We start from the raw sequence: 26,858 nt of genomic DNA on the forward strand, positions 1-26,858 counted from the left end.
AATGAAGATGATGAAAGCATGCCAAGTCTATTCTGTGGATTTGGAAAGAAGTGCTGAGGCTTCCCTCAGAGTATCATCCAGTCCAAAACAGTGTCAATGTCATGATTATCCCAAATCCTGTCCAAGACTGAAGCGCATCACGTACAATGGAAGCACCTCAACCTTCAGTATTTACAAAGTCCTGTCTTCCACTCATCTTTAAACTTACTCACGCACAGTTCTTCTCATTTTTCCTGTCTGGGGAATGGGATCCTACCCACAAGCTGGTAATACAACAGGGTTGAGAACTCAGGAGTCCTGAAATGTTTACCCAGCCCGCTACATCACCATTCAGAATCGAGTAAAAAAGTTCATTTTTATAGAAGCCACTAAATCACTTGATCAGCTGAAAATTAGGACTTTTATTGGAAGCTGATTTATAACAAGTGAGATTTTTTCCCACTCATAAATCAAGGTGCATCAATTCATGAAAAAACTTTAAATATATTATCATGAATATTTTCAGAAAGGACTTAAGTTTCACCTCCTGAACTGACAGGTCGCAACCCCGTTATCCAGGCAGAAGCTCCGTGAATGAAGACTTAACACAGCTCAGACTGCCCACGGGGTAAAACTCTAGCTGTTGATTAGACATGAATCCCTCTCCCAGGGCCCAACACAGCAAAGTGAGAGAGAAACGGGTCTTTGCTACATAACACCAGCTACAGCCTTAGTCTTTCCTTAAGATCTTCACGTGTAAGTTTACTCCTTATTTCATGCTTGGTACTTTGTAACTTCTGGAAAGAGCAACTCTGCAGGGCAGTGAAAGATAGCTACATTGGACAACAGTGTAGCTCATCAAAAATAACTATTTATTGTCACCTACTTTACTGTACCATTGCAGATTGTATTTTTAAAAAAATAGAAATTAAAAAAAGGAATATAAATTGCGTCCCTTAAAGAACACTGGAAAACGCTACACAAGTGTAGCAGAATTTTCCTAAATTCATTACTTCCCGTCTGCCAGTCTGAGCGCTTCCTCTGCTAACTTTGCCCAGGTCGCTCCAGCTGTATTTTCTTGCTGCCTTCAGAGGTGAAATACAGAACACGAACCCAGGCTATCAGGAACATCAGATACTGCAACTTTCCTGCCCAGATTACATGAAGAGGGTGGGAAGGGAATCACCAAGCAGTTATTAACAGTGGATTTTCCTTTAGTGTTCTGGACAACTGGAAGATTAGACTCTCTGCTGTACTATGTACAGTATTATACTCCATGTTCTTGGACGTATTTTGCTTACGGGAAGTATCAAAATGTCAACCATTGTTTCTGTTAAAGGTCCTTAATGATATTGCATTTTAGACCCGTAATGAAACACGGCGCTCGGTGCAGTTTGTAATGCATCTCATTAAATACATTAACAACATGTATTTCACTGAAAGGTCAGCTTAGTATTGCTGGGAGTTCGCCTTTTTTTCCTTAATCATTTCATTTAAAGCAGCAGAGCTAACTTTAAAATATAAAGAATCTCACCTGCTGTAACTCCAGGTAAACGGATTAGCTACCATGTTCAGATCAGGTACAAGCCGCAAGGTGACAGTCAAAATTTGGTGTAGGGGCAAGATTCAGGGTCAAGTTTGATGACGGTGAAGTTCCTAATCCAGTTTTAAGATGACTCGGGCCAGCCCAGGCTAAAATTTCTCAACGCGCAGGTATCGCTACAGCATGTACAAACCGGCACGTCGTGTGACTGAATGGATGTACAACCACAGCAAACAGACAGTTTGGATGACTGAAAGTTCAGCACAAGAGGCTGCAGAGACCACTACAGTGTTTCCTACCAACTGGTTCACATAAGGGGGCTTCCCGGGATCCTCCACGGGGGGCTCACCTACGGAGCTGAGACGTTCTGGAAAGTGAGCAGTATCTCAAGATTGGGAAAGATGAAATAGAAGTGAAAGGGATAACCAACCTGGCATGCTTTAAAATGCTACTGGGCTTATCTTTATTATTCAAAATCACTGGAAGAATATCCTATGAAGTTCATTAATCTCCGATTAGTGAGATCAGAAAAAAAGAACAATCTGTGTATAAGCATTGCCATCTGTGTTGATGACAATCAACACATTGATTGTTGATCAATGTCAGGGAGAAACGGACACCAACTGATACCTGCAGTAGTTTGTATTTACCCCCAAGGATAACACACCAGACATTTATCTCCCTGTGCATTTACCTTAAGGCCAGTAAAAAAGGTGTCCAATTCAAAAAATTTAATAGACCCACAACACACTGAAGTTGAGTACTTTGCACTTATCAGCTGGAGCATGCGCATTATATTTGCCGCACTGGAGAATCTACTACAAATCTCATCAGACCAGTAGCATTAATAGTGATCCAAAGAAATGACCAGATGAAGCAGCTCCAAGCTGAAAAGATATCTGCCTTTGATTTAACAGCACAGGCCCCCTCCTTTGGGCTACATTAGTCCTGGCTAGGGCAAATCTTTGCATTCACTGACCCAGCACAAAATTGGTACCACAAGGTGTCTCTGGACAAAGCAGCACCCCAACTCCGCACTGAACCGCAATAACCGAACCAATTATTCCTACGATGCAGTACGAAACTTAGATTTGATAAGCTAACTTCAATCCCCACATGAACTAGAAATAGCAGCAGGACCTGAGCTGAGGCTTTCCAACATTACGTGAGTGACGACAGGCCATTAGCAGAGATCAACCAGGCATATACAGACGTGGGTGACAGGAGACATGTTCTTGTCTGGGGTAGGAAGCACTTTTTGGTTCCTGTTTGCATGCTACCTCATTAATGATTAAGGCAATACAAACCAAGAGCTAATACTACAGACACAGGCAACTCAAAGCCCTCGCTTTCCTATTAACACTTCCCCACACAGGCAAAACATATTGGCTACAGCAGAGTCTACCCAAAGTAGAAAGATTGAAGAATTCTTACAGTTCTCAACAGCATTGTCGAATTCTTGTCCACCTTCCTTTCTGAAGATTGGGTAAGTATCTGGCTGTGGAAGCCGGTTGACTGTTACGAGCGCCTTCTGCATCTTGATTCTCCCTTCCAATAGTTGATCCCACAGTGCTTCATAACAAAGAGAAAAATGGAACAATTTTAGTAAACCCAAGCACTTGCTCCTCATGAAGGAGCTGTTAAATGGACAGCACAGGCCCTCTCCTTTGGGCTACATTGCTCCTGGCTCGGGCAAATCTTTGCATTCACTGACCCAGCATAAAATTGGTACCCAAGGTGTCTCTGGACAAAACCGCATCCCATCCTATAGTCCTGACTGCAATTCTGTGACCCACAAAAAAAAAAAAAAAGTCATCCCTTTGCTTTACTGTTTAAAAGGACATTCTGCAAATGGGAGGTTTGATAGCTTAATAGGACAGGTAGGAAGAAATTGCATTTGGTATTACATTTTGAAAAGAAACAGAAGCGGTATCAGCATCACTGCACAGCGCTACCAGTGTAGGAAGTCCCCATCCCCACCAATACCACGAGTATACTCAGTAGTGGTTCAATTAAGCCAGTGGATAAATACACTTCATAACACGAGATTTTGTACCAGCAGTGACACCAGTTTGCACAGCAGATTGGGCAGAACATTTGCAAATGACTAGGGCTGCTGTAGCACGCACATGCTGTACGCTAACAGCACGTCAACATGCTGAAGCGGTTCCTAACATGGCCAGTTTCTATAGAGTCAGCAAGGCGAAAGTCTCGTCAAAATACAAAGCAAACATGCACAAACCTAGCTGGTTCTTCACAGCTTTTCCTTTTTCTACTTCTTCAGCCTCTTGTCCTTTTGAGAACGTCATCACCCCCCCGTCACCTTCACTGTCTTTGGTTTCCTTTATGTCATCATGGTTTTCACTCCCATATTCCTCCTCATCGCTTCCTTCTTCCATGCTGGCATCATCTGTGTCTTCTCCTTCACTGCTTCCTACGTCATCCATTCCCTCTGTAAATTTCTCGAGGTCTGTAATATTCTGGAAACTGAACTTCGGTGCCTCGGCCTTGGCAGACGGATCTGTCTCTTCATCATCTTCCAAGTCATCCTCCTGGTCACTGCCAGCACTGCTGAGCTTCTCCTCTGTTTTAGTGCCTAAGCTGCCATTCTCTTCTGCATCTTCACTGCCACTGTACCATTCATCTAATGCTTCTTCAGCTAATAATTAAAAGAGAAAAAAGTTATCTACTTAGCAGCAAAATGGGCCACTTTGCAGTATGCACCATCAATAGCTACAGGTTTGGGCTACTTGAGCTCCAAACTCTGTTTTATCTGTGTGTGACGTTACTCTTTGTTTTGGCTAAATAACGGAAACACGAGGCCGTATCCACAAAAAGACCTCAACTCACTTTTTCCGCAGCAGTGATTAGTAGATCCGTGGCTTAGCCCTCCCATGAAACAATGACATGATAAGCAAACAAGGCGGTCAGAATTTGCAGTCCCCGAGATACGTTGGCTTAAAAGCGGGAGCTATTTCTTTTCCTCCACACAACATTCAGTCAGCGCACTGAGCCTCACTTTACACTTAGTCACGCTCTTTCCTCTGGCTGTAGAACTGACCTCCTCTTTGGGACTTCCCCTCCCCTCGGGCCAAAAAAATATGGCCTGAACTTCAGGAAGGCACTTCGAGAAGACATCCAACATACTTGTACCTGTTTATTGCCCTGTAACAGGGACCTAAAGTTTGTCAGCTCAGCTCAGATTGCACTAGCTCAGTTAACAGGCCAACATCAAATTTTGAGTAGTCTAGCGAAAAGGGGAAAGAAATGAGATTCCTTACCAGATCCTTCTTCAGACAGAGCATCTCCCCAGAGTTCTTCTTGCAAGGCTTTGCGAGATGTAGCTTTTCCATGGTACCTTTTATCAGCTTCCAAGAGAGCAGCTGAAGCTTTTTTCCTTATATTACCAACGGGGAAAATGTCATCTGCAGTTTCGTCCTCAAATTTGTCAATCACTTTAGCAACTGTAGCTGTGGGGAAAAAAGAGGGGGGAGGGATGTCTTAACCAAACTTAATTTCAGACTGGAAGAACTCGCTGCAGGAGGGAGCCATCCTCCTCCGTGGAAAACTCTTCATGCTCTACAAACTGCAAAATATACTCAAAATATATACAATGTATACAAAAATATACTGCAAAGGTGAGCTTGATGGCAACACAGCCTCACATAACAGTCTGGCTTTTAGGCTTTGAGAGGGAGCAAGGCTCTTCCCTGCCTGGTGAAGGAAAGCCAGTACACTAATTTTCTGCAAAGAGGAAAAGGTTCCCAGGGACTCAAAGGCAGAGAAAAGGCCTCAAAGCTGGGTTTTGTGCAGATCAGCACCAGGCCCGCCTAGAAACTACTGAGTAAAGTAATACTCAAGACCTAGCAGAAGAGGTAAGACAGCTCCGAGGGTAGTTTTCAGAAAACATCTGGTGACTTCTCTGCGGCCAGAGGTGTTCTCCCACCTGCCAGGTTAACCCCTGCAGAAGGAAGAGAGATGTTACACGAACTGACCAATTCCAACCCCCCCTCTCAGTACTCTGGACTTCTCCGTATACAGGTTTGGTACCACAGGGCTCACCTGCAGTAGAGACGAATGCTTATTAACAAATGCCAAAAATCCTGCCGAATTCTTTTTTCTTTTTGAATGAACATTGCCTACATTCACACTTTCTTCCCTGCCTCTTCCTTATTTTAGCGAATGCACATGAAGCGCTAGCCAAACTAAACCTATCCAAGCCCTTCCACAGATTCCCGAGGGTCTCATGAGAAGCGTAGTCCTCTGGGCGGAGGATTCAGCAAAGCTGGAATGCCTTCACTCACTTGGCGCTTACGGATTAAATGCGGAAAACCGCAATTCGGATGCAGTTTGGCCTCTTGCTATACGTATGAGCCACATAAACATGTAAACATTTTAGAATGGCTAAACAGAGAAAATAATTTCACCGTGGTTATTACCCTCTTTCACACCCATCTTCTCCAGGACACTGGAATGGCACAGTCCAGCAAAAAGAACACATCACACCATACTCCCTCCTTATTTTCATTCATGCGCAAGACACCCTGTATGCAAAATTACAGGGTTAGCTTTGTTCAACCAATTGAGTGATCCAACCGGCTGAACATCGCTAAGTGTTCTTTTAATGTGTGTTTGGAAATGTTAATGCCTCACATATAGTGTTTACTCGAGGCAGGGGGGAAGCAAAAAAATCTCCTGCTCATAATCACAGCAAGAAGATCTGGTCTAAATATAGTCTCTCCAGCTACAAGGGGACGGCAAGATGCTCGGCACTGAGGAATGGCTGGGCAAGAGGGGCAGGTGCAGAATAACCTGTGGCACTCGATGGACCTTCCGGCATTCTCAGCCTTGGCAGCGCCAAAGTATGAAGTCTGAAACTAAATCACGATGACTAGAATGGGAAAACGCTTCTGCTGCCTGCATTAATTTCCTCAACGGTCACGAAGATGTTGCTTACAAGATACAATTGCTCTCACATGTGCCTGTACAGAAGAACCAGGCTACCTGGCACAATGTTTACCATGACCGGTGCCTAATACCTCCTAAAGCCGAGCGCTCTCAGTGCGTGAACTCGCCGTCTCCAGAGGCGAGCGCAGGAACTGTGTGACAGACGTGCCCTAGAGACAGCCCTGCCCCACGGCCTGGCTGCTCCACCGGCCGCTGGGCAGACTCTGCTCCGGAGAGGGTAAATCGAGGAAACGGCAGGCACCAGCCTGGGAACTTAAGAAGATGACACCGCCACCTACATGTCACAGGGAAAGGGGTGAATGTCTCAAAAATGACAATGAAGGCAGAAAGAGCTTGATTAAAAGGTAAGCTGGTTATTGGCCACTGCTCAGCACCGGAGAAGACATATGGCGCGCCGCGGCCTGCTCTGGCGCGCCGGCGAGGAGCCTCACCAGCGACCGCGTCCGCCGGGCCTCCTCGCCGCTGCGGCTGCGCTCCTCCGTCGGACGAAGCACTCCTGCCCCGACGCTGCGCTTTTATGTCTCTTTTTCCTGGAGATTTCCAGCCGGATCCGCTCCCCGGCCTGGCTCCGCACAGCCCGGCCTGCGGCGGGGCCTGCACCGGGGCAGCCCTGAGGTAACTCGGCGCTACCTCCAGCCCCGGCCCCTGACATGAGCCTGACCGCGCAGGGAGCTACGACCCCCGACGCAGCCCAGGCCCCGGCGGTAAGCCCCACGCCGGCGGCGGCAGCCCCGGCCCCGCCGGTGCCCCGTCCGGGCGCGCTGCGGCGGCGGGCCGAGCCCCGCGGCCCGTGAGGCCGGCCGGGGCTGGGGGCAGAGCGGGGAGAGCCGACCCCCGCCCGCGGCTGCGGGAGCCCCAGGCGCCCAGCGGGGCTGAGGGAGCCCCGGGCCCGGCCTGAGGGAGCCCCGGGCCCCCCCCCCGCGGCGGCGGCACCACGTGCGGCCGGTCCGGCAGCCCCCGGCCCGCCCCCGGCGGCCGCGGTATTAAACCCTCCCCCCGGCCCTCCCTCACCTTCCTCCGCGTCGTCCTCGGGGTCGCGTAAGCTGGGCCGGGGGTTGAGCAGCTCCTCCAGCTGCCGCGCTAAGGGCGCCGCCATCTTCTCCCGGCAGGGCGGGCGGGCGGGGGGCGGGGCCGCGCCGCGGGGCGGAGCTCGGCGGGGGCGGGGCCTGGGGGCCGGGCCTGGGGGCCGGGGCGGCGCGGAGCCGGGTCCTAGCGCCCGCCGGCTGGCAGCGCGCCGTCCCGGTAGCCGGTGCCCGGTGGCCGGGCCCGCAGCCGGGGAGCGCGGCCGCCCCGGGGCGGGAGGAGCCGGCCTAGGCGGCCTCGGGGCTTCGCGATGCCCGCCCTTTGCCCGGCGGGCGTCTGGGTTGAGGCGCGCGGGGTGCAGAGGCGGGAATAAGAGCGCTAAATGGGAACAAATCAGCCCCGCCGTGCCGGGGGCGGGCGGCCTGTGCCAGCCGAGCCGCGGGTGCCCGCCGGCCCGCTCCCCGCGCCGTTACACGGGGGGAAAATGGTAATTATTGTGTACATCGGGGGCGGGGGAAAACGGTAATTGTGTACATCGGGGGCGGGAGGGTGGCTGCTCGCCCCGTGCGCTGAAGCTGAGCGGCACCAGGCTGTGTAAAAGCCCAGTCCTGCTCTATACTGCAAAATGCTACAATACTGCAAAATGCTACAACTCCCTTCTGTAAGCCAAGATCGCACTTTTTTTAGCTGCACAGGACTGGATTCATTCTTTTCTTGTCCCGTATATAAACATTCTGCGGCCCCTGTTGAAGCCGGGGTCCCCCTTGCAGCAGCGAGAGCCCAAGGCCAAGAGCTTCGGCTCCCCCCGTCCTTGCACACGGGTGGATCCTTACTCCAGGCTTACACCAACCTCACTGAATCCGCGCCGGCGCCAAAGCGCCCGCGGTGCTTTTGCCAAACCCTGGCCTAGAAGCAGCCGCAAAGCCATGCAGAAGTGACCTGCTGAGAGCGGTAGCAAGCGCCAGCTCTTGCGGCTTTGCCCGCTGACAGCTTCTCCTGGCTGCTTTGGGGGGGGTGCGGTGGCCCCAAAACACCCGGCTAAGCCTGGAATTGGGGAACAGCAACAGGGGCTGGCGCCTATTTGGTTACAAGGGAGACGGGACCTGAATCAGCATCTCAACTCTTGAGTTGCAGGTGGAGGTCTGAGCTTTGTACCCCACGACGAACAGCCTCGGGGGGCCAGCCCGGACTCCAGTATTCGGGCTTTCCACAACCGGCATCGAGATTTTCACCAGCGAAGGTGCCGCAAGCTGCAAACTTGAGCTGGGTGCCGGCTCGAGCCCTAGCTGGGAGATGAACTGCGTAGGCTGCTCGCTCATCCCCTTGTCAACGCAAGCCTCTTCCCCGCTCCTTATCTGCTTCTAAATGCTCTAAGAATTAATCCCGGCGTGATTTCTCATTAGAATGCAGAAAGGTGCGGGCCAGGCAGCGCAGCAGCGGCGTCGCTTCCCCGCAGCAGCGTTCAGTGCAGAGAATTCTCCTACAGAGGGCAGAGGAATATCATTAATTACCGTCGCCGCCAGCCGCACCGGCGGCCTGCTGCCGCCCACCTACCCCGCGCCCCGCTCCCGCTGCTCCCAGGCACCCGGGAAGATGCACCAGGGAGGGAGACGACTGGGAAAACCCACACACCTCACCCCCTTCTCGAACACCCCGCGCCTCTCCCTGTAAAATCTGCGGGATACCCCCCACCGCGAAGGCGATACACAAAGTTCGATTTATCTTAAGAGCGAACGTTCGCTAAAAACGCACGTTTTCGTCGCAAACGAGAGCCTCGGACGTTGACGCCGTCGAGTGTTTCAATCCTATTTCAACAGCTCGTAGTTTGTAGTTCTTTTACCGCGGTATGATGGACAGCGGTAATGCTCGGCATTATATATCACACAGGTTTGCCATTGCCGCAGCAATGTGAAATTAAGCGCTGCTATCGTATTTTTTTTAGAATAGAATCACAGAATCGTTTAGGTTGGAAAAAACCTTTAAGATCATCCAGTCCAACCATTTTACTAAGACATAGTTTTATAAAACAGACGTTCGCAGTGCGTCTTCCCTGGCTTTGTTTCTACATTGTTTTTTATTTTTTTCCTTTGAGTTTGTAGGTATTTTGTTTCCAGAGTAAAAGATGCCGTTATAAACAAAGGGAGGAGCCTGGAGAAGTAAGCCTGTAGAAAATTAAGTAGGAGAAATGAGTGCTTGCCTGAACAGTTACTCAGGAGTAACTAACCGCTCGCTAAACCAAAGAACCAGCGCTGAGACCCCCCCGTGTAACTGCGTTTTCAAGCCTCTGCACTCTTACAGAGTGAAAAGGGGATGTTCTCTACCCTAACCTAATAAATAATGAACGGCCCTGTTAATAAAGGAGGAGAGGCTTTTAGTGACGGTTAAATAAAACATGCCCAATATAATTCATAAAAAATACACAGTGAGTTGCATTAGTCCTTTTGAGTCAAAAGAGGGGCTGCTTGAGGCCAACAGCTTTTGCCGCGCGCGCCAGCGAGGTCAGGATTTCACCCTCCGAGGCTAACGGGACAACCGTTCGGTAGAAATCCCCAATCCAGCGACGCACCGCGACCCACGTACGTCCAGCTGTAAACCGGAGGGGTTCGCTCGGAGCCTATAGAGCCGCGTCTTCGCCGTCCTGCAGCCGTCACTTACAAAACAAACGCGAAGGGGGGGGGGGAAAGCGCGCGAGACGCCTGCACCGCGCACGCCGGCCCCTGCGCTGGCGTGTGGGGGAGAAGGGGGGAGGCCCCCGCACGCCGCCGCTCGCTCGGGTTACCCCGGCTCCGCCGATCAGCGCTCGAAAGGCTGCCGGAGCCGTTAATGCAAAATTTTTGATAAGGAGGTTCGGTCGACGTAAACCAACATCAAACGGAAAACGCAGCGTATGGAAGTCATGGGTTGTTAAAATATTTCACCAACAGAGTCTCCTTCTTCGCTGTTTGTGCTCTCTCCTTTTGCCTTTCACTTAGCAGGGTAGTTAAATCAGACTCTCAGGCTCGGCTCTAATTTCTGGTTCACATGCCCTCAAACCATGCTGCTGTGGTTTGGACTCATAATCATGCGGGGGGACTATTTGTGCAAAAATTATATCAATACATTTTAATTTAAGACGATCATGAAAGCCTTTTTACGCATCACGGTATGTTCTGTAAAACCCTCTGCCTGCTTATAAACTATAAGCAGGAGCCATCAAACTAACTGACATAATTTCTTTGGCATTTTTCCTCTTAATTTTACTTTTTATTTACATGCTTATTTGCTAAAATGGAAATAACGCCCTAAACACGGAACAGATAAACAAGTGGATGTTGAATAGTCTCTACTACAAGAAAGCACTTTTAATTTCTCACACTCAGCTTCTTTTGCGCCCGTGTATTTGTGGAGCCTGTCACCTTTTAGGAAATTGTCAGATTAGATGGTAGCTTTGGCAGTGAAAGACCGTATCATCCTCGTGTGTCTGTGTAATTACAGGTTATTAATACGAATCCGTTTTTCGGAGCGTTTCTTGCCTTAGATGTATAAAGAAACGCACGCGCTGGGAGACGTGAAGCCGTTCAGACACCGGCACCGAGCAATTCGCCGCTCGCCCGCGCACCCTTCTGCGCTCAGCAGCTCTCGGCGCCGGGTCCCTCCCGCGGCGCGCAGAGCGGTGGGAGCGAGGTGGGCTGCGGGCACCCATCTGCGACGGGATTCCCAGCCAGATCCACGGGAATTACCCACGCCGCAGCCGCGGCTGCTGAATTTAATTGAATTGCATTATCAACAGCGGGATTTGACCCATATACAGAGGGCTGCATGCCATCCAAAAATAGCTACGAGCCAGAGCTGAGCTGATCTTCCCAACATTTTGGCTAGCAAATGTAATTTTCCAGACCAACCTTCTTCATTTCACTCCCAGTGTTTCATTTTAAGATTTTCTTTTGAAACCAGCAACACAATTTCTCAGTGAAAAAGAGAAAAGAGGGAGGAAAAAAAAAAAAAAGGGCGAGAAGCAGGAAAGAGCACACATAAAACCTATCCACTAAAAAAAATTACATAACAGGAAATTTAGATTATGTACATAAAATAAAAAACGCTCCTTATAAATATTTATTACTATTTTTCTTCCGAGTTTTTATTTACTCGAGTATTTCTGATATTCCTAACCCATCGCTCATTCAAAAACCACAATTGTTTTAAACATTTAATCAACCCTTAATTGTTCTTCCGTCTAAAAATACAATGAATATAGCGCGTCTGAATAGACGCACAGCCTAAAGATGCTTCCAGCAGATAAGAATTTTAAAGGCCGCCCAGAGCCAGTTTAAAAAATAGAAGAAAACCTTTCCAGATGGAGCAAAAAAATCTACATTTCATCCAAAAAAAACCCCAACCTCCCCGTGCAGACCCCATGCGCGCTGCCCCACGCACAGAAGCGCCGGCGCGCAGCTACTCTCGAGACGCTCGGCACGATCACGCGAGGCAGCCTTTGCCATAAGCTCCGCTCCCAGCGATTCACCGCAACACCGCGGCGTGCCTCTCGCTCCAGCTCTACAGAAATCGCGCTGGGGCGGGGGAGGGTGGGGGGGTGGGTGTTCTCCGGCTCACGTTTACAGCCTGCGCCGCGTGACGATTCTCGCGCCACGTAGAGACCTTTCCGCAAAATCACACTAGACCTGTCCTGCAAACTCGGGCTTCCTCCATTAGCAGAGCCAAGTATTTCATTGCACACCACGTGAGATACCGTCAGCCTCTTTGAAGGTTCAGATTCTGCAGGAAGCCAGCTCGTATTAAAACCAACCAGGAAAAAAAAACCAAACGCTAATTCTTCCCGTTGCCAAAAATGCGCTCTAAAGAGCGCACCGAACGTCATCAAAGCAGAGCTGTTCCTGAATTTGAAGCCAGCCTGCAACAGAAGACTGAAGAGGGACCCGTCGTGCCCTCATCCCCAGGAGCGTCGCGCGGAGGGCCAAGGGGATTCTCCGAGAACCGGACCGCCACACGCACAATAAAAACGGCTACGTGCGTCACATGCAGCGATCCCGGGCGCAAATGGTGAAAACGCTGCAGGAAAATCTACGAGTGCCCTCCCCATTCCCGTTACAGCAATCCCACGCACAGAGATTTAGCCATTTGAAGGCCAGCTAACTGTAAGGCCGCATTTACTCTGCAATTTCTGCATTACCCTTCTGCATTTAATGAACGGAAAAACTCTCCAGACAACAACGAACTCCGCTTCCTAAGCATGACCCCCTGCTCCGCAGCTAAAAGCACCACAAACACCAAGAAGGAAACAGAAGATAGCAATCCCAGACGGATTTATACTCAAAAATATATTCTTAATGGTCCCGTTAATTTCATTTATAACCTCATGGATATTTTGTCGGCATGAGGAACGCTGAGCACCCCAGTGCCACGGCAGACACAAAGAAAAGACCTTCCAGAACCTGCTCCAGCGTCGCAATTCCCCGTTCCCAGCTCAACAGCCTCGGCAGCTCGTAAGGATATGTATCAATAGCTTAATCTTAATGTATGTGAATGTATCTACTAGGGGTAGTAACAGGAAGGGAGACCGCAAATGCTTATATTTAATATTGTAAGAACATGCAAAGCTTAAATACAACACTCTTGTTCAGGGAAAAAATCCAGACTACGGCAAAAGGAATCGTTCCGGAGAGGACATTGCGGTACCTGCCGCTTCCTAGCGTGGCGAAAGTATGTAAAGCACCACCGATATTTTTAAATTACATTTATTTATAGATTTGTATCGCGTGCCCGTCGCTCAGCACCTGGGTACACGTGCAGATATTAAAATAATACACAGCGTTTCGTCTACAAATCGTAATATAAGGACATTCTTACTCCTGGTAGATACAGATCTTTACGAATCCCCTACGTTCCCCAAGCAAGGGGAGTAAATAGATGTCCCCAAGCAAGCGGAGGCCAGCAGGGACCGAGGGCGCAGGGGACGGGCAGGGAGCGGCATCGCGCCGCGAGAGCGCGGTGCGACATGGCGCGCCAGCCGTTGGGGCCAAAAGCGGAGTTGTTTGGCTGCTGGAAGCTGGCGGCATTTTAAAGACGCTTCGGTTAGCCTTCGAAACATCCCCTCGGCACAGATTAGCTCAATACGAAGCGTACTTACAACATTTGCCTCGCGCCTTTTTCCTAGTAAACGGGAAGCGGTCTCACGGGCGGGGTTGGCGCAAGTCTTCGGCCTCGCACGTTTAAACGCCGAGCCTCCCTCGTCCGTGCCGGGAGGGCGCGCGCCGCTCTCCCTGGCTACGGCCACGGGTGCCATCCGAAACGGGGCGAGCAGACGTGGGCCTGCGCGGGGTTTAACGTCGCCGGGCCGCACCTTCTGCTGGGCCGCAGCAACAAGGTGAAGGTCACCGAAACCAGCAGCAGTCAAGGAAGGAAAAAGACCAAAAGAGAGTGGTTACGTCTAAAACCGCTTTTGAAATGACGTTGCACGTACGCGCGGTTGCATGCATGTCGCGTCCGCGTTTCTGCAGTTAAAACATGAATGCACGCGTGTAAAGCGCGCCCAAGCAGCGCCTGTTTTCGAGGCCCGGCTCCTGCAGACCCCCGTTCGCCCAAGCAACGCTCCCGAAGTCAATGGAAACGCTCTTGTAAACAAGGACTTACAAGAACCCGACGCGACAATGATTTCAAAAGGAGTTTTGACTGCGCAATTGTTGCCGGATTAGGGGCTTCAGAAACGCCGAGCTGGCGCTGAAGAGCGCAGAATTCAAATCTGCAAAGCGCTGGGGGCCTCCAGAGCGGATCCCGGGAAGCGCTGCAGGACACGGCCTTAAGCATGGGAATGGCTCCCGGGCTCCCCCCCACAGATGGGCAGAACCCCTGCGGAAGGGATGGGAGCCTCCAAAAAAAATACAGGCTCCCTCCCTGTTCTAAGCTGCTGACCTAAACTGAACCGTATCGCATCGCCGCCTAAATCAACGCAGAATAAACTGTACAAGTGCCTCGTTGCAAAAAAGAAAAAAAAAGGAAAAAAGAAAAAGGAAAAAAAAAAAAAACAAACCCACTTGGCAGGCACGATGCTTTCTACAAAATAAGCCCATTTGGTGAAATTCTCATTTAAAATAATCGATTCAACACCAAAACAGCAGCATAGACCAGAAGTGCAAACAGCAGGATTTATCAGTGGCACTTGCCCAGATAAGTAAAAGTTCGTCATAAATAGATCACCCATTGCTCTGCTTATATAAACGCAAAACAGAGCAGCAAAACATAGCAGCAATACAAAAGACAAATAAATGAGTTAGACACGGAGTCCATGAGTTTAAGAAGTCTCCCCTGTATTTAATAAAGCATGATTTTTTTTTTTTTTTTTAGAAACACTAACAGATCCCTTGCAGATAGTTTTTATCTTTATATTATTATATAAGACATTTTGTGTTTAAAGTGAACTATTGCTTCATCTAGGTGGCCCCTCCGCTGGGCATAGAAACTAGGTTGTGAACAAAATAAAAAAAAAAAATCACCATTGAAAATTACAAATCGTACAACTTTAAAGCATCTTGATTATTCTTTTTTTTTCTCCCTCAGTCCAAAGAGATAAATAATTGAATCGCTGGGAACGTAGTCTCTGTTTTAGCATAAATTTCTGTGCCTACGTAAAATAAAAAAAAAAAAGAAGCCAGCCAGAGTCACGATTAGTTGAGAGACGAAGGAAAAGACGCAATTATAGTTCATCCCATTCTATTAGCTCAGCAGGTGGAAAACACTTAAACCAGTGACTTTTCAGAACCGAACCTAATTCTTTGCTTCTACCACAGGTCAAAGCCCTCTCGGCATCAGTGAGACTTTTGCTTTTGAAGAACTGAGTATTTGGGATTCTGCAGTCATTTATAATGAAAACATTAAATCTGCCGTTTCACAAGGTTCCAGACTTTTTTGTTTCCTTTTTCTCCAAGAAAATGAGTACGGATCTAGCGCAAAGCAAAAATATTCTCCCCCGCTGCCCTTCAGAGAATTCCGTATATACCAAACGCTATTAAACAATTGACTTGGTATCAGCTCTGAAAAAGGATTAAAATTACTTTCGTGACACTGAGGTTATGCTGTGTGCAAAACCATCCAATTAGAGGAGAAAAAAAAAAAAAGAAAAAAAAAGGGAAAATTACCTTTGGAGAATGAATTTAACTAAACCCGGATCAATTAAAAACCGTATCTTTGCAAGTTTTTTACACGTACAATACATTTTTGTTTACGCTTAAAAGCAGCATTCGGAGGACGTTTTCTCTTCGCGTCGACCGAGACTAGGTTAATATCTTTAACAATTTGATTAGCTGCCAATTTGGAGACTTAACGTACAGCGGAACATATTGTTTGTACTTCAACAACCGCGGCTGCCGATGGAAAGAAAGGCTGGAGCTGCCGCTGCCTGCTATCTGCATCGACACCGGGGGTTTCGGCTTCTACCAGCGCAAACGAGCGATACAGGATTATCAGCAGAGTGGATCATTCTTTCTCAGGGCTATTTGACTCAAGAGAATCCATTTAAAATCGCTTAAAACATCAAATGAAACACAAGTTATCTAAACATCAGATTTTCTAATTTTATTAAAAACGCACAAATTTTATCCAACATGTTTTCTTTCATACAGTGAATGGTCTAATATGCACTGGAGGTCACACAAGCTTAGGTTTATTAGAACAATAAAAGACGTATGAGAAATTTAATATATAAAGAAAAAAGTAGCAGCTGTTGACTGCATATTTGACCATAAAATTTAAATATTTTGGACTTTTATTTTAAAGACACAAAAATAAAACCTGTGTGGGTCTATATAAGTCATATTAACAATTCCATGAATGTTCAACAGGACTAAAAATTAGCAAAGATGTTTGTTTGTGGTTTTTTTTTTCTTTTTTTTTTTTTAACCTTGTAACACTTTTTTAAACACCTTCTCGGGTTGCTGGTGCAAAGCACCTTACAGTATTTGTGCTATATATTTACTTTATTTGGCAACTGTCTGGGTTTCGTGGGTTTTTTTTTTTTTTCTTTGCCTTCTGTAAACAACACCTTTTACAAACTAGCACAGTGAACCACAAGCCCTGCAATCTGTTATAACATCTACAGAAAAGAAAATGAACTATTTTGGTTGGTTGCTCAAAATATTTTGCTTTTGAACAAGAGGTTCGAAAACAGGATTTATTAAGTAAAACAGTGAACTCCTGAATTTAACATTAGACGTAAACAGTTGACTGTTTTTTAGTTCAATAGAGTCTTTTTGTTTAGCTTTTTCTCTCTCTGTGAAGGTAGAATACTTTTTGTTTGTTTGCTTTTTTTCAAGTCATTTTCGTTAGAGGTCTGGGTGGTGACCTTTGCTATGATGAGGAGGTTTTGTACGTGTAGCTTTGTGAAGGTAGAAGAGTTGGTGCTGAGGGCTTAACATTTAGTATTTGCTATTTTGGAAAAGAAAACAAAAACAAAGGAAAAAGAAAGTTGTCCCACCTGATAGTCAGCAGGCTGAAATGGCTGAAGCTAAAAAGAGTTTCTTGTTGTTGAACTTTCTGAGAGACAAAAAATTAACAAACAAATTCATAATGCCAGAACCATCCTTAACCGGGAACGCTAGAGTTCTTGAAGCTTTTTTTTTTTTTTTCCTCCCCCTTTTCTTTCACCTTGCCTTCATTCACTTATTAATTTTTTTTTTTTTTTAAAATGAGAAGTTTCTAAGGATTGTGGCTCTTAGGATGACATCCAACAGGGTAATCAAACTTAACGCCATCCTACGGTATGGCAGCACTTTACTGTACAGCTTCACCAGTTTCTTTGTCAATGGTACAAAAAAAGTCCCCTTGCTTGTTTGACACAACCATAACATGAAGATTGTCCTGGTCTAGAGCAAAGCTTGCCTTGGAGCGATTTGGATTCAGTTCGTTCCCAAGGTAATATTGTCTTAGGGCAGGAGAGATGTTATATTTATTCATTTCTGTACACCATAACAATAAGCAGACTAGATGATCATCACTTACTTAGACCCAGTTTGTTTTAAAGCTACCACACAGCCGCTTCATTCATTTCTGGGGGATGTGACAAGTGATTGCCATAGTTAGCACCACCGTTGACGGATATCGAAGAAAATGGAGGACTGGGGCCAAAAACTTCTGCGGACATGGAGTGCAAGGACCCGGGCAGGTTGGGTTCGGGGCTGGGCGAGTCTCCGGGGGGGTGCGACATGATGTCAGTGAAGCGCTGGGCCTCGCTGGAGGGGTGATGTCCGGGCAGGGGGTGATCCATGGCCCCCAGCGGAGTGCCTGACGGCCCTGAGGAGGGCACGAAGGGGAGATCCACGGGCGTCTGCGCTTGAGATGACGGCGGTCCTTGCGGGAAGAAATCGTAATTGCTCCCAGGGCCGTAATACTCGCTCTGATAATCTGGCGGACAAGGAGAGATGGAGGGGAGGTAACACGCAGGCAAAGCACGCGGCGCGGGGAAGACACGGGAGCGCGCTTCGACGGCCACGCGTCTCCAGGCGTCGCCCAGAGCTGGCGGAGCCCACGGGGGAAGCGTGCCCACGGCCTGGGCCGAGCCCCGGGGGTCCCCTTCCAGCCCCCGGGGGGTCCCCTTCCAGCCCCCGGCCCACACCGGGGGCACCGGAGCGAACGGGCCAGGCCCGCGGGAAGGGCCGGGAGACCCGGCCGGGCTGTGGGGCCGCGGCGGGAGGGGGGAACCGGCTGCGGAGCCGGCACGGCTGCGGCACACGGCGGGGCGGCCCCAGAGCCCGGCGGGGAGCCCCGGGGCGCGCGGGGGGTGGCCCTGCGGGGGTGTGGGTGGCCCGGGCGGGGTGCAGGTGCCCCCCACGGGGCATGCGGGTGTCCCGGCTCAGGGTGCGGGTGCCCCACGGGAGTGCGGGTGTCCCCCACAGGGGGTGCGGGTGTCATGGGCGGGGGTGCAGGTGCCCCACGGAAGTGCGGACGTCCCGGCTGGGGCTGCGGGTGTCCCCCACGGCAGGTGCGGGTGTCCCCACGGAAGTGCGGGTGCCCCCAGGTGGAAGTGCGGGTGTCCCCCACGGCAGGTGCGGGTGTCCCCGGCTGGGGGTGCGAGCGTCCCCACGGAAGTGCGGGTGTCCCGGGCGGGGGTGCAGGTGTCCCCCACGGAAGCGCGGGCGTCCCCGGCTGGGGGTGCGGGCGTCCCCCCGGAAGCGCGGGTGTCCCCGGCTGGGGGTGCGGGCGTCCCCCCGGAAGCGCGGGTGTCCCCGGCTGGGGGTGCGGCGGGCTGAGGCCAGCGAGGGGCCGCGGGGAGAGCGCGCTACCCACCTCCGTAGAAGGAGAAGGGCCCGTTGGGGATGAGCTCCCCGGGCTCCAGCCGGTCCACCAGCGGCCGCATCCTGCGTGGGCTGCGGAAGAAGGCGTGCCGGCGGGCGCCCAGCGCGCTCAGCTGCTTCATGCGCCGTTCCTTGGAGCGCCGGTTCTGGAACCAGACCTGGGCGGGCGGGAAAGGCACCGGTCATGGGAGCCGCCGTCGCGGGTGGGGGGGCGACCGGGACACCCCCCCCAAACCCACCCGCCGTCCCTTGGGGTGGGGTGGGCAGGCTGGAGGCCCCGATCCCAGCCGCCCCCATCCCGCCCTCCTCCTCCTCGTCTCAAGCGGGGGCCGAGCCCCCACGCGTGACGGCGGCCCCGCGGCCGCTCCCCGCCGCCCACAGCTCGCCGGCTGCAGGTCAAGAATGATTGAGTTAATTCTTATTACCCTGACAAGATGACTCCTAATTACCCTCACACTGAGACTCTCCAATCTAACCTCGTCTTTAATGGTCCTTTAACCCCCCATTACCCCCAGCGCTGCGGGTTTATAAACCTTTTAATAATTCCAGCGCATTGGCATTCTTATTTATCCATTAACCCCTCACATTTATGGTTATTAATTTCGATCCCGTTTCCAGCTTCTGCGGGACTTTTTAGAAGCAGCCCGCAGCTCTGCCCCCTGCCCACCGGCCCGGGGCCGGCCGCCGCGGTGAGAACGCGTTGAAACCACGGCCACGATTCAAAACCACGGTAAGGATGATTTAAAACCACAGTAAGGATGATTTAAAACCACAGTAAGGACGATTTAAGATGACAGCAGGGCTTTCTCCGGCCCTGGGGTACGGGGTGCTGCCCCCCCCCCCCCCCCCCCCCCCCGCTGCATCCCCCGGGGCAATGCAGGACCGGTGCCTGGGGTGGGGGGGGGGCCGGTGCCCGGGGGGCCGCGGTACCTGGATGACCCGCATGTTGAGGCCGGTCTCCTGCGCCAGCTGCTCCCTGATGTGCCGGGTGGGTTTTGGGGTGGCCGCGAAAGCGGCTTTCAGAGTCTCTAGCTGTTTGGCTTTGATGGTGGTGCGGGGTCCCCGCCGCTTGGCCCCCAGGTTCTGGTCGTCGTTTTCGTTGCTGCCCGTCTCCTTGTCGGACACGTTGGCGCTTTCCGAGTCCTTGGCGTCGTCCTGGGAGGGGTCTTGGGAGTCCGGGGACAGGCTGGGGTCACTGCCGGTGGTGGCTGGGAGAGAGCAAAGCGGCTCAGCCGGGGGCGGCCGGGGGGGACCGGCCGCGGGGGACGGGACGGGGCTGGCCGGGAGGGGAGGGGAAGGGAAGGGAGAGAAGGGAAGGGAAGGGAGAGAAGGGAAGGGAAGGGAGAAGGAGAAAAAAGAAGCGACAGGAAGAAGGGAAGGGAGAAGGAAAAGAAGGGAAGGGAGAAGGAAAAGAAGGGAAGGGAGAAGGAAAAGAAAGGAAGGGAGAAGGAAAAGAAGGGAAGGGAGAAGGGAAGGGAGAAGGAAAAGAAGGGAAGGGAGAAGGAAAAGAAGGGAAGGGAGAAGGAAAAGAAGGGAAGGGAGAAGGAAAAGAAGGGAAGGGAGAAGGAAAAGAAGGGAAGGGAGAAGGAAAAGAAGGGAAGGGAGAAGGAAAAGAAGGGAAGGGAGAAGGAAAAGAAGGGAAGGGAGAGGAAGAAGGGCAGGGAGAAGGAGAAAAAAAGAAGCAAGAGGAAGAAGGGAAGGGAGAAGGAGAAAAAAAGAAGGGAGAGGAAGAAGGGAAGGGAGAAGGAGAAGAAAGAAGGGAGAAGGAGAAGGAGAGCGGCTCTGGCCCCGCGGAGGAGCCGGGGCTGCACGCATGCCCGCCCCGCATCGCCCTGGCCGCGCTCCCTCACCTGAATGCAGGCTGTTTTCTTTGGCAGTATTGCTGTTATTTAGGTAATCTTCTTTGCAGACAAACTTGTTCTCGTCTATGATGTAGAGCTCCTCGCCGGTGGAGAGTTGCTTGTTACACATCATACACGTAAAACAGTTCAAGTGGAACACTTTGCTCCGCGCCCTGCGGACCAGGTCGCTGGGGGAGATGCCCTGGGCACAGCCCGCGCACTTGGTCCCGAAACACCTGCGGGGAGAGGCCGGGCGGGGGTCAGCGGGCGCCCACCCGAACGCGGGGCCCCGCCAGGAGCCGCCCGCAGCCACCGCATCCCCGCGCCCGTCACCGCGGCCTCCGGCCGTGCGCGGTGGCGCGAAGGGAAGCGTCCCTCCACGGCGTTCCCCCTTCCGAAGGGGCGAACGCCGGCAAGGAGCGCTTTAAAATAAAAATCAAAATATATCAACCCCGCTCTGGGCAGCGCTGCGGGGTTAATTAAGCACCGGGGCGGCGTTGTCCGGGCTCTCCGCGCCCCGACGCGGCGATTAACGGGAGCCTAATGAAGGGGAGGCAGGAATTCTGCGGTGTTGCCCGCCGGGCAGTGCCGGAGGAGCTGCCGGGACCGGCTCGCCCGGTGCTGGGGAGCCGAGGACCGGGCAGCGCTGGCCCCGCACCGGGGCTCGCCGGCTCCGGGGCCCCGCTCCGGGCAACCCGCGGGGCTCCGGGCAGCCGGGGAGAAGCGGCGGCGGAGCGGCGGGGCTGGGGGCAGCGCTCGGCGGCGGTGCGGGGTGCAGGGGTGCGGGGTGCCCCCCGCCCCGCGCCCGGGATTTACACCGGGATGCGCGGGGGAAGCGGCGGCGAGCGGTGCCGGTACCCGGCTCCCCCCTCCATCAACCCGCCGGGGTGCTGGGGAGGGGGGGCCGCTGCCCCCCGGGCCGGCCGCGGCTCGGTGCGTCGGGAGGCACCGGCCCCGCGGAGCCCCGCACCGAGCCCCGCACCGGGCCTTCCCCGCCGGGGCGGCAGCGGGCTCCGAGGGAAGAACGCCGGGGCCCCGGCCCGCGGAAAGCCCCGCCGGGAAGCCCCGGCAAAGGCCGCTCCGGTGGCGGCGGGGTCGCCCCCGCTCCGCAGCCCCGGGCCCGGGACGGCCCCCGCCCGGCCCGCACCGCCCCCGCGCCGCAGTTTCGAGGCAACTTTGGGGAACCGGAGCTCGGCCGGCCCCGACGGGGCGCCCGGGGAGGGGGGGACACGGGGGGACACCGTGGCCCGGGCCAAGCCCCCGCCCGCCCCGGGGGGTCACCGGGAGAGGCGGCGGCGGCTGCGGGGGGGATGCGTTGCAGCGGGAGCGGGGAAAAGGCGTCCGTGGGTGAGCAACGGGGGGAACCGAACCAAACAAAAAAAGGCAAAAAGGATGGAAAGGAGCTACGGCGCCGGGCGGGGGGGTCCGGTACTTACCGAAAGAAGTCGTTTTTGCAGTAAAGCTTGCCTTCTCGCGAAAAGCATTTCTCTGTCAAATTGCATTTACATTCACAGCACTGAACACACTTCACATGCCAAGCCCTGTCCAGTACATTCAACAAAAACCGGTCCAAGATTGGCCTTTTGCAGCCTGCACAGTGAACCATTGTCTTTGGTTATTTCTGAGAGTGGGGGGTATTGGTTTCCCAGATGTCAAGCAAAAAAAAAAAAAAAAAAAAAAAAAAGAGAAAAATTAAAACCAAACAAAACAAAAATTTAAAAGACGACAACACCGGCGTAGGTTTGCTTTTTTTTTTTTTTTTTGTGTGTGTGTGTGTGTGTTTGTTTTAAAAGCCTTGGAGAAGCGAAGGAGGAGAAAAAGAAAGGGAGGAAGAAAAAAAAAAAAAAATCTTCGTTCGAGTGTCCTAGGAGGGATACACAGGAGAAACCACCCACTGCCCGAGGAGACCAGCGCTTCGACGCAACCGCAGAATCCCGGCCGCTACCAACCACGACAGCGACGATAATAATAGTAACAATAAAGCAACAACGACTATAAAGATCGGCGCTCGTAAAAATTAAAAAAAAAAAAAATTAAAAAGAAAAAAAAATCGCCAAAATGCGAGAGTGATGAGTTTTTTTTTTTTTCTCAGGTCTGAGGTAGAGCAGTCAGGAGTCAAAGTGCTTTTCCCAAAGAGAGATCAAAGGAGGAAAAAAAATAAAAATAAAAGTAAAAACAAGAAAAGGAGACATGGAGAGCCGGCAGCGGTCAGAAGGGCTCGGGCTGCTGCCGCGGCGACATGGCCCTACGCGCCGCGGAGCGGGCCGCCGTCCTTACGCGGGGGGGGACAACGCGGGGCGGGGGGGACGCTCCGCAGCTCCTCGCTCCGTCCGTCCGTCCGTCCGTCCGTCCGTCCGCCTCTCGCCCTCGACGTCCCGGCGGCAGCGTCGCGCCCGGCTCCTACCTACCCCCGCACGCCGCCCTGCGCGCTACCCGCGGCGGCCGCCCGCCTCCCCGCCGAGCCGGCGCGGCATCGCCCGGCGCTGCCGGCTTCCGTGGCGCCTGCCGGGGCGGGCCGGGCCGTGCGGGGCGCGGAGGGCAGGGCCGGGCCGGGCTGGGCCGCGCGGGGCCGGGCAGGGAGAGCGGCGCGGCCGCGCCGTCCCGGCAGCGCTGGGCGCACCGCATGTTCCCGGCAGCCCCGCGGCCGCAGCCTTATGCACCGCGCGCGCACGTCACCGCCCGCCCCGGCCAATCGCCGCCGCCGCCGCCGCCCCCGCGCCCGCCCTCCCGCGCCCGCCGCCGGACGGGGCGTCCGCGCCCCTTTATAGAGCCGGCGGGCCCCGCCGCCCGCGCCCGCCCCGCACCGACGGACGGACCGACGGACGGACAGACGGCCCGCTGCCGCTCGGGGCCCGGCCCAGCCGCGCCCTGCTCGGAGGCCCGGGAGCGCGCCACCGCGGGTAGGTGTGTCGGTGCGCGGGCGGGCGGCGGTGCTGGTGCTGGGACTGGGACTGGGACTGGTGCTGGGACTGGGACTGGGACTGGTGCTGGGACTGGTGCTGGTGCTACTGGTACTGGTACTGGTGCTGGTGCTGGTGCTGGTGCTGCTGGTGCTGCTGCCGGTACTGGTGCTGCTGCTGCTACTAGTGCTGCTGCTGGACTGGTACTGCTGCTGCTGGTGGTACTGGTACTAGTACTGCTGCTGGTACTGGTACTGCTGCTGGTACTGCTACTAGTGCTGCTGCTGGACTGGTACTGCTGCTGGTACTGTACTAGTGCTGCTGCTGGTACTAGTACTGCTGCTGGACTGGTACTGCTGCTGGTACTGTACTAGTGCTGCTGCTGGTACTAGTACTGCTGCTGGTACTAGTACTGCTGCTGGTACTGTACTAGTGCTGCTGGTACTGTACTAGTGCTGCTGGTACTGTACTAGTGCTGCTGCTGGATTGGTGCTGCTTCTGGTACTGGTCCTAGTACTGCTGCTGCTGGTACTAGTGCTGCTGCTGCTGGTACTGGTACTGCTGGTGGTACTGGCACCAGTTCTGCTGCTGCTGGCGCTGGCACTGATGCTGCTGCTGGCACTGGCGCTGCTGGTACTGCTGGCGGGAACAGGGCCACCCGCTGGGGTCCGGCACCCCCGCAGGGTCACGCATCCCTCCCAGGGACCCACCGGCCCCTTCCCCGCGGCTCCTTGCGGGGTGTCTGATGAGTTACCGGGTCAGCCTGCTGGCCCGCATCACAGAAACGCCGGGGCCCCGGAGCCTCCCGCCGTGCGCCGCGCTGCGACTCTGCCGAGGAGAAAGCCGCGGCCGCTCGCCTTTCCCGGGCAGGAGGGTGCGGGAAGGCCGGGACTGGGGTGCTCCAACGGGTGTGGGCCGCCGCGGGCGGGGGGAGGCTCCGGTACCTTCGCAGCGGTTCCGCTGCCGGCGCTCGCAGCACCCACCTGGGGCCGATCGGCACCTGCCGGCGCTCATGTACTTTTTTTTAAATTCTTTTTTTTTTTTTGCAAATAAAAATGCATTTGCTTTTACCTTTCAGGGGCTCGGTCGGTCGCCGGGGCGGTTAGGAGGGCTGTGATTTCTCTTTCCTTCGTGCTTGGCTGCCCGGCGGGAGCACCGGGGAGGTGTCGCCGGCCCCGGGCCGGAGGAGCCCCCGCTCCCCGCTTCCCCGCGGGCCGGTCGATCTGCTGGCGGGGAATTAGCAGGGAAACGGCGGATTCAGTGGCCTGAGCGTGCCCGAGGGTTACACGCGGGGCTGCCAACCGGGACTGGGGGCGGCGAAACGTGCGCCGGCCCCGCAGCATCCCCGCGCCCGTACCCACAGCCTGCGCTCTCCTCCGCGGCTCTTTTCCTTGTCCTTGAAGGGGGAAAAAAAGATAAAAAAAAAGGGGGGGGGGGAGGGAGAAATTGGAAAATAAAAGAGGGAGAAATTGGAAAATAAAAGAGGGAGAAATTGGAAAATAAAAGAGGGAGAAATTGGAAAATAAAAAGGAAAACGAAGGCAGGAAAATGCTGGGGGTGGGTGGGGGTGCGGAGCCTGCCCGGGCCGGGGGAGCCTGTGGGGCAGCTCTGGGGCAGCTCCCGGCCCGAGGCATCGCCTCCGTGCTCCTCCGGGTGTTTAAAAGCCCCGGGGCTGCGCCCGGGATTTGCTCCCTGCCCCCCCAACCCCGGCCCGATCTCCCTGTGCCCCCCGGGCCGGAGCCAGCCATCACCGCCCGTCGGGGCGGCGCGGGGCTCCCCGCCTCCCTCCCTTGCCCAGCTGTTGGGTGGCTTGGCCGCCGTTTGCGGGGATCAATAGAGCCCCGGTGCCCCCCGCACATGGGCCGCTTCTCATGCGGAGCCGGGGGGCTCCCACCCGGGAAGGCGACAGCTGTGGGCTGCCATCTGGGGACCTCTCCCCTTTGACTGCGGCCCCCAGCGACATGTGTTGGTGGGGATGAATGCGGGGAAGGAGATGAGCATCTTCTGTCCATCAAGCACCAGTTTTTCACAGCGATTTTTTTTTTTTTTTTTTTTTTTGTCCCCCCCCCCGCCCGTTTCCCAGGCGCGGGGGGACCCGCCGCGGCGCTGATTTACCGGCGGGGCTGCCCACCCGCCCCGCTCCACGCAAATCCCCCGCAACCCCGAAAAGCGGCAGCGCAAACCGAGGGGGGCTGCTCCTCCCCGGGCTGTGGGGTGCCCTAGGTCCACCCCCCCCGCCTCGGGGGACCCCGACTCAGCGCAGGCGTTTGAGAGGCGAAAACGCCGGCGCTGCTTCCAGCAGGCGCCGAAAAGAAAAACGCACCCACCCCAGCCTCCTGTGGGCCTCCCCTCGCCCCGCGGGACACGCGTGTCCCGCCGTGGGGCACCCACGGCCGGGGAGCCTGAAGGGAGAGGGGGAAAAAAAAACAAAATCCCCCCCGGGCACAGGGATGGAGGGCACGGCGGCTCCCTCCTAGGGCAATGCGGCTGCGTTGGGGTTTGGGTTTATTTTTTTTGGTTTTCATTATATTTTGCAATTTGCCCAGGCGCGTTCCCGGCCGGGCCCAAGCCCCCAGCCCCGGCGGGGGCTCCCCGAGCCCACCCGTACCCCGGGGAGAGCCGGCCGGGGTGTTTCAGAGCCCAGCAATCCCTGCTGAAAAAAGGGAAATTAAAAAGAGTAAAAAAAAAAAAGCAACCAAACAACACCTAAGGATTCAATTTATTTTAAATCTATAATAGAGAGGAAAAAAAAAAAAAAAGTCCCTTTTGGGCCAGTTCGAATTTGCATTTTATTGGTGCCGTTCCCGTCTTTTTAGTTAAACATCACCCTGCGTTTATCGCCAGCCTTTCTACACCGCTGCGCTCAAGAATGGGATTTCTCTCCGCTTTACGGGGCACCGGTACCGTACCCAGCCCGGAGCCCGCTCTGCCCGCGGCTGCCGGCGGAGCTGGGGGGCTCGCGGCCGGTGCCGTGCATCCCCCATCCCCTCCATCCCCGGCGGGGGAAACCGAGGGAAAAACTTCCCTCCCACCCAGGCACAGACACTTTTTCTGCCCGTGTCGCCGGCAGCAACTCAGCTTTCCCTCTTTCCCCGTTTTGGTTTTTTTTTTCTTTTTTTTAATTTTATTTTTTTATCCTCAACGTTTCACAACGGGATCGCTGATATGACCTGGGATTTGAGCGACCGGCGGAGCCAGGAGAAAACGCATCGCGGAGTCGTTTCACCCCCCGCGGTCCCCGCACCGGTAGCATCCCCGACGGGGCGGGCAGGGGGGGACACCGGCAGCACCGAGCACCCTGCTCCGACCCCATCGCATCCCGGGG

The 26,858-nt window shown here is 53.7% G+C and overlaps 2 protein-coding genes across 2 annotated transcripts in view; both read right to left on the reverse strand.

Moving 5' to 3' along the window:
• AATF (apoptosis antagonizing transcription factor) overlaps positions 1-7,586 on the reverse strand; it is a 39,827-nt gene extending 32,241 nt beyond the window's left edge. The window contains exons 1-4 of the mRNA XM_075719915.1: positions 7,502-7,586; positions 4,804-4,992; positions 3,765-4,181; positions 2,957-3,094 (exon numbers count right to left, since the gene is read on the reverse strand). Coding sequence (XP_075576030.1) covers positions 2,957-3,094; positions 3,765-4,181; positions 4,804-4,992; positions 7,502-7,586 — 829 coding nt within the window. The remainder of the gene's footprint in view (positions 1-2,956; positions 3,095-3,764; positions 4,182-4,803; positions 4,993-7,501) is intronic.
• A 9,936-nt stretch (positions 7,587-17,522) lies between these two features.
• Positions 17,523-22,239, reverse strand: LHX1 (LIM homeobox 1). Its single transcript, XM_075720041.1, has 5 exons — positions 22,070-22,239; positions 20,643-20,869; positions 19,723-20,000; positions 18,785-18,950; positions 17,523-17,902 (listed from the first exon to the last, which is right to left on the reverse strand). Exons 1-5 carry the CDS (start codon positions 22,237-22,239, stop codon positions 17,523-17,525), a joined length of 1,221 nt encoding a protein of 406 aa, XP_075576156.1.
• Between the last annotated feature and the right edge of the window lie 4,619 nt (positions 22,240-26,858).

This window comes from Pelecanus crispus, chromosome 12, assembly GCF_030463565.1.
Source record: "Pelecanus crispus isolate bPelCri1 chromosome 12, bPelCri1.pri, whole genome shotgun sequence".
NCBI lineage: Eukaryota > Metazoa > Chordata > Aves > Pelecaniformes > Pelecanidae > Pelecanus > Pelecanus crispus.

What these genes read in the sequence shown, in the direction of transcription:
- LHX1 (XM_075720041.1), bottom strand. Translation starts at nt 22,239, where the DNA reads ATGGTTCACTGTGCAGGCTGCAAAAGGCCAATCTTGGACCGGTTTTTG. An exon ending in TGCAAAAACGACTTCTTTCG is followed by an intron (nt 20,870 to 22,069) that starts GTAAGTACCGGA and finishes CTCTCCCCGCAG; the next exon opens with GTGTTTCGGGACCAAGTGCG. An exon ending in TCAACATGCGGGTCATCCAG is followed by an intron (nt 18,951 to 19,722) that starts GTACCGCGGCCC and finishes CCGCCCGCCCAG; the next exon opens with GTCTGGTTCCAGAACCGGCG.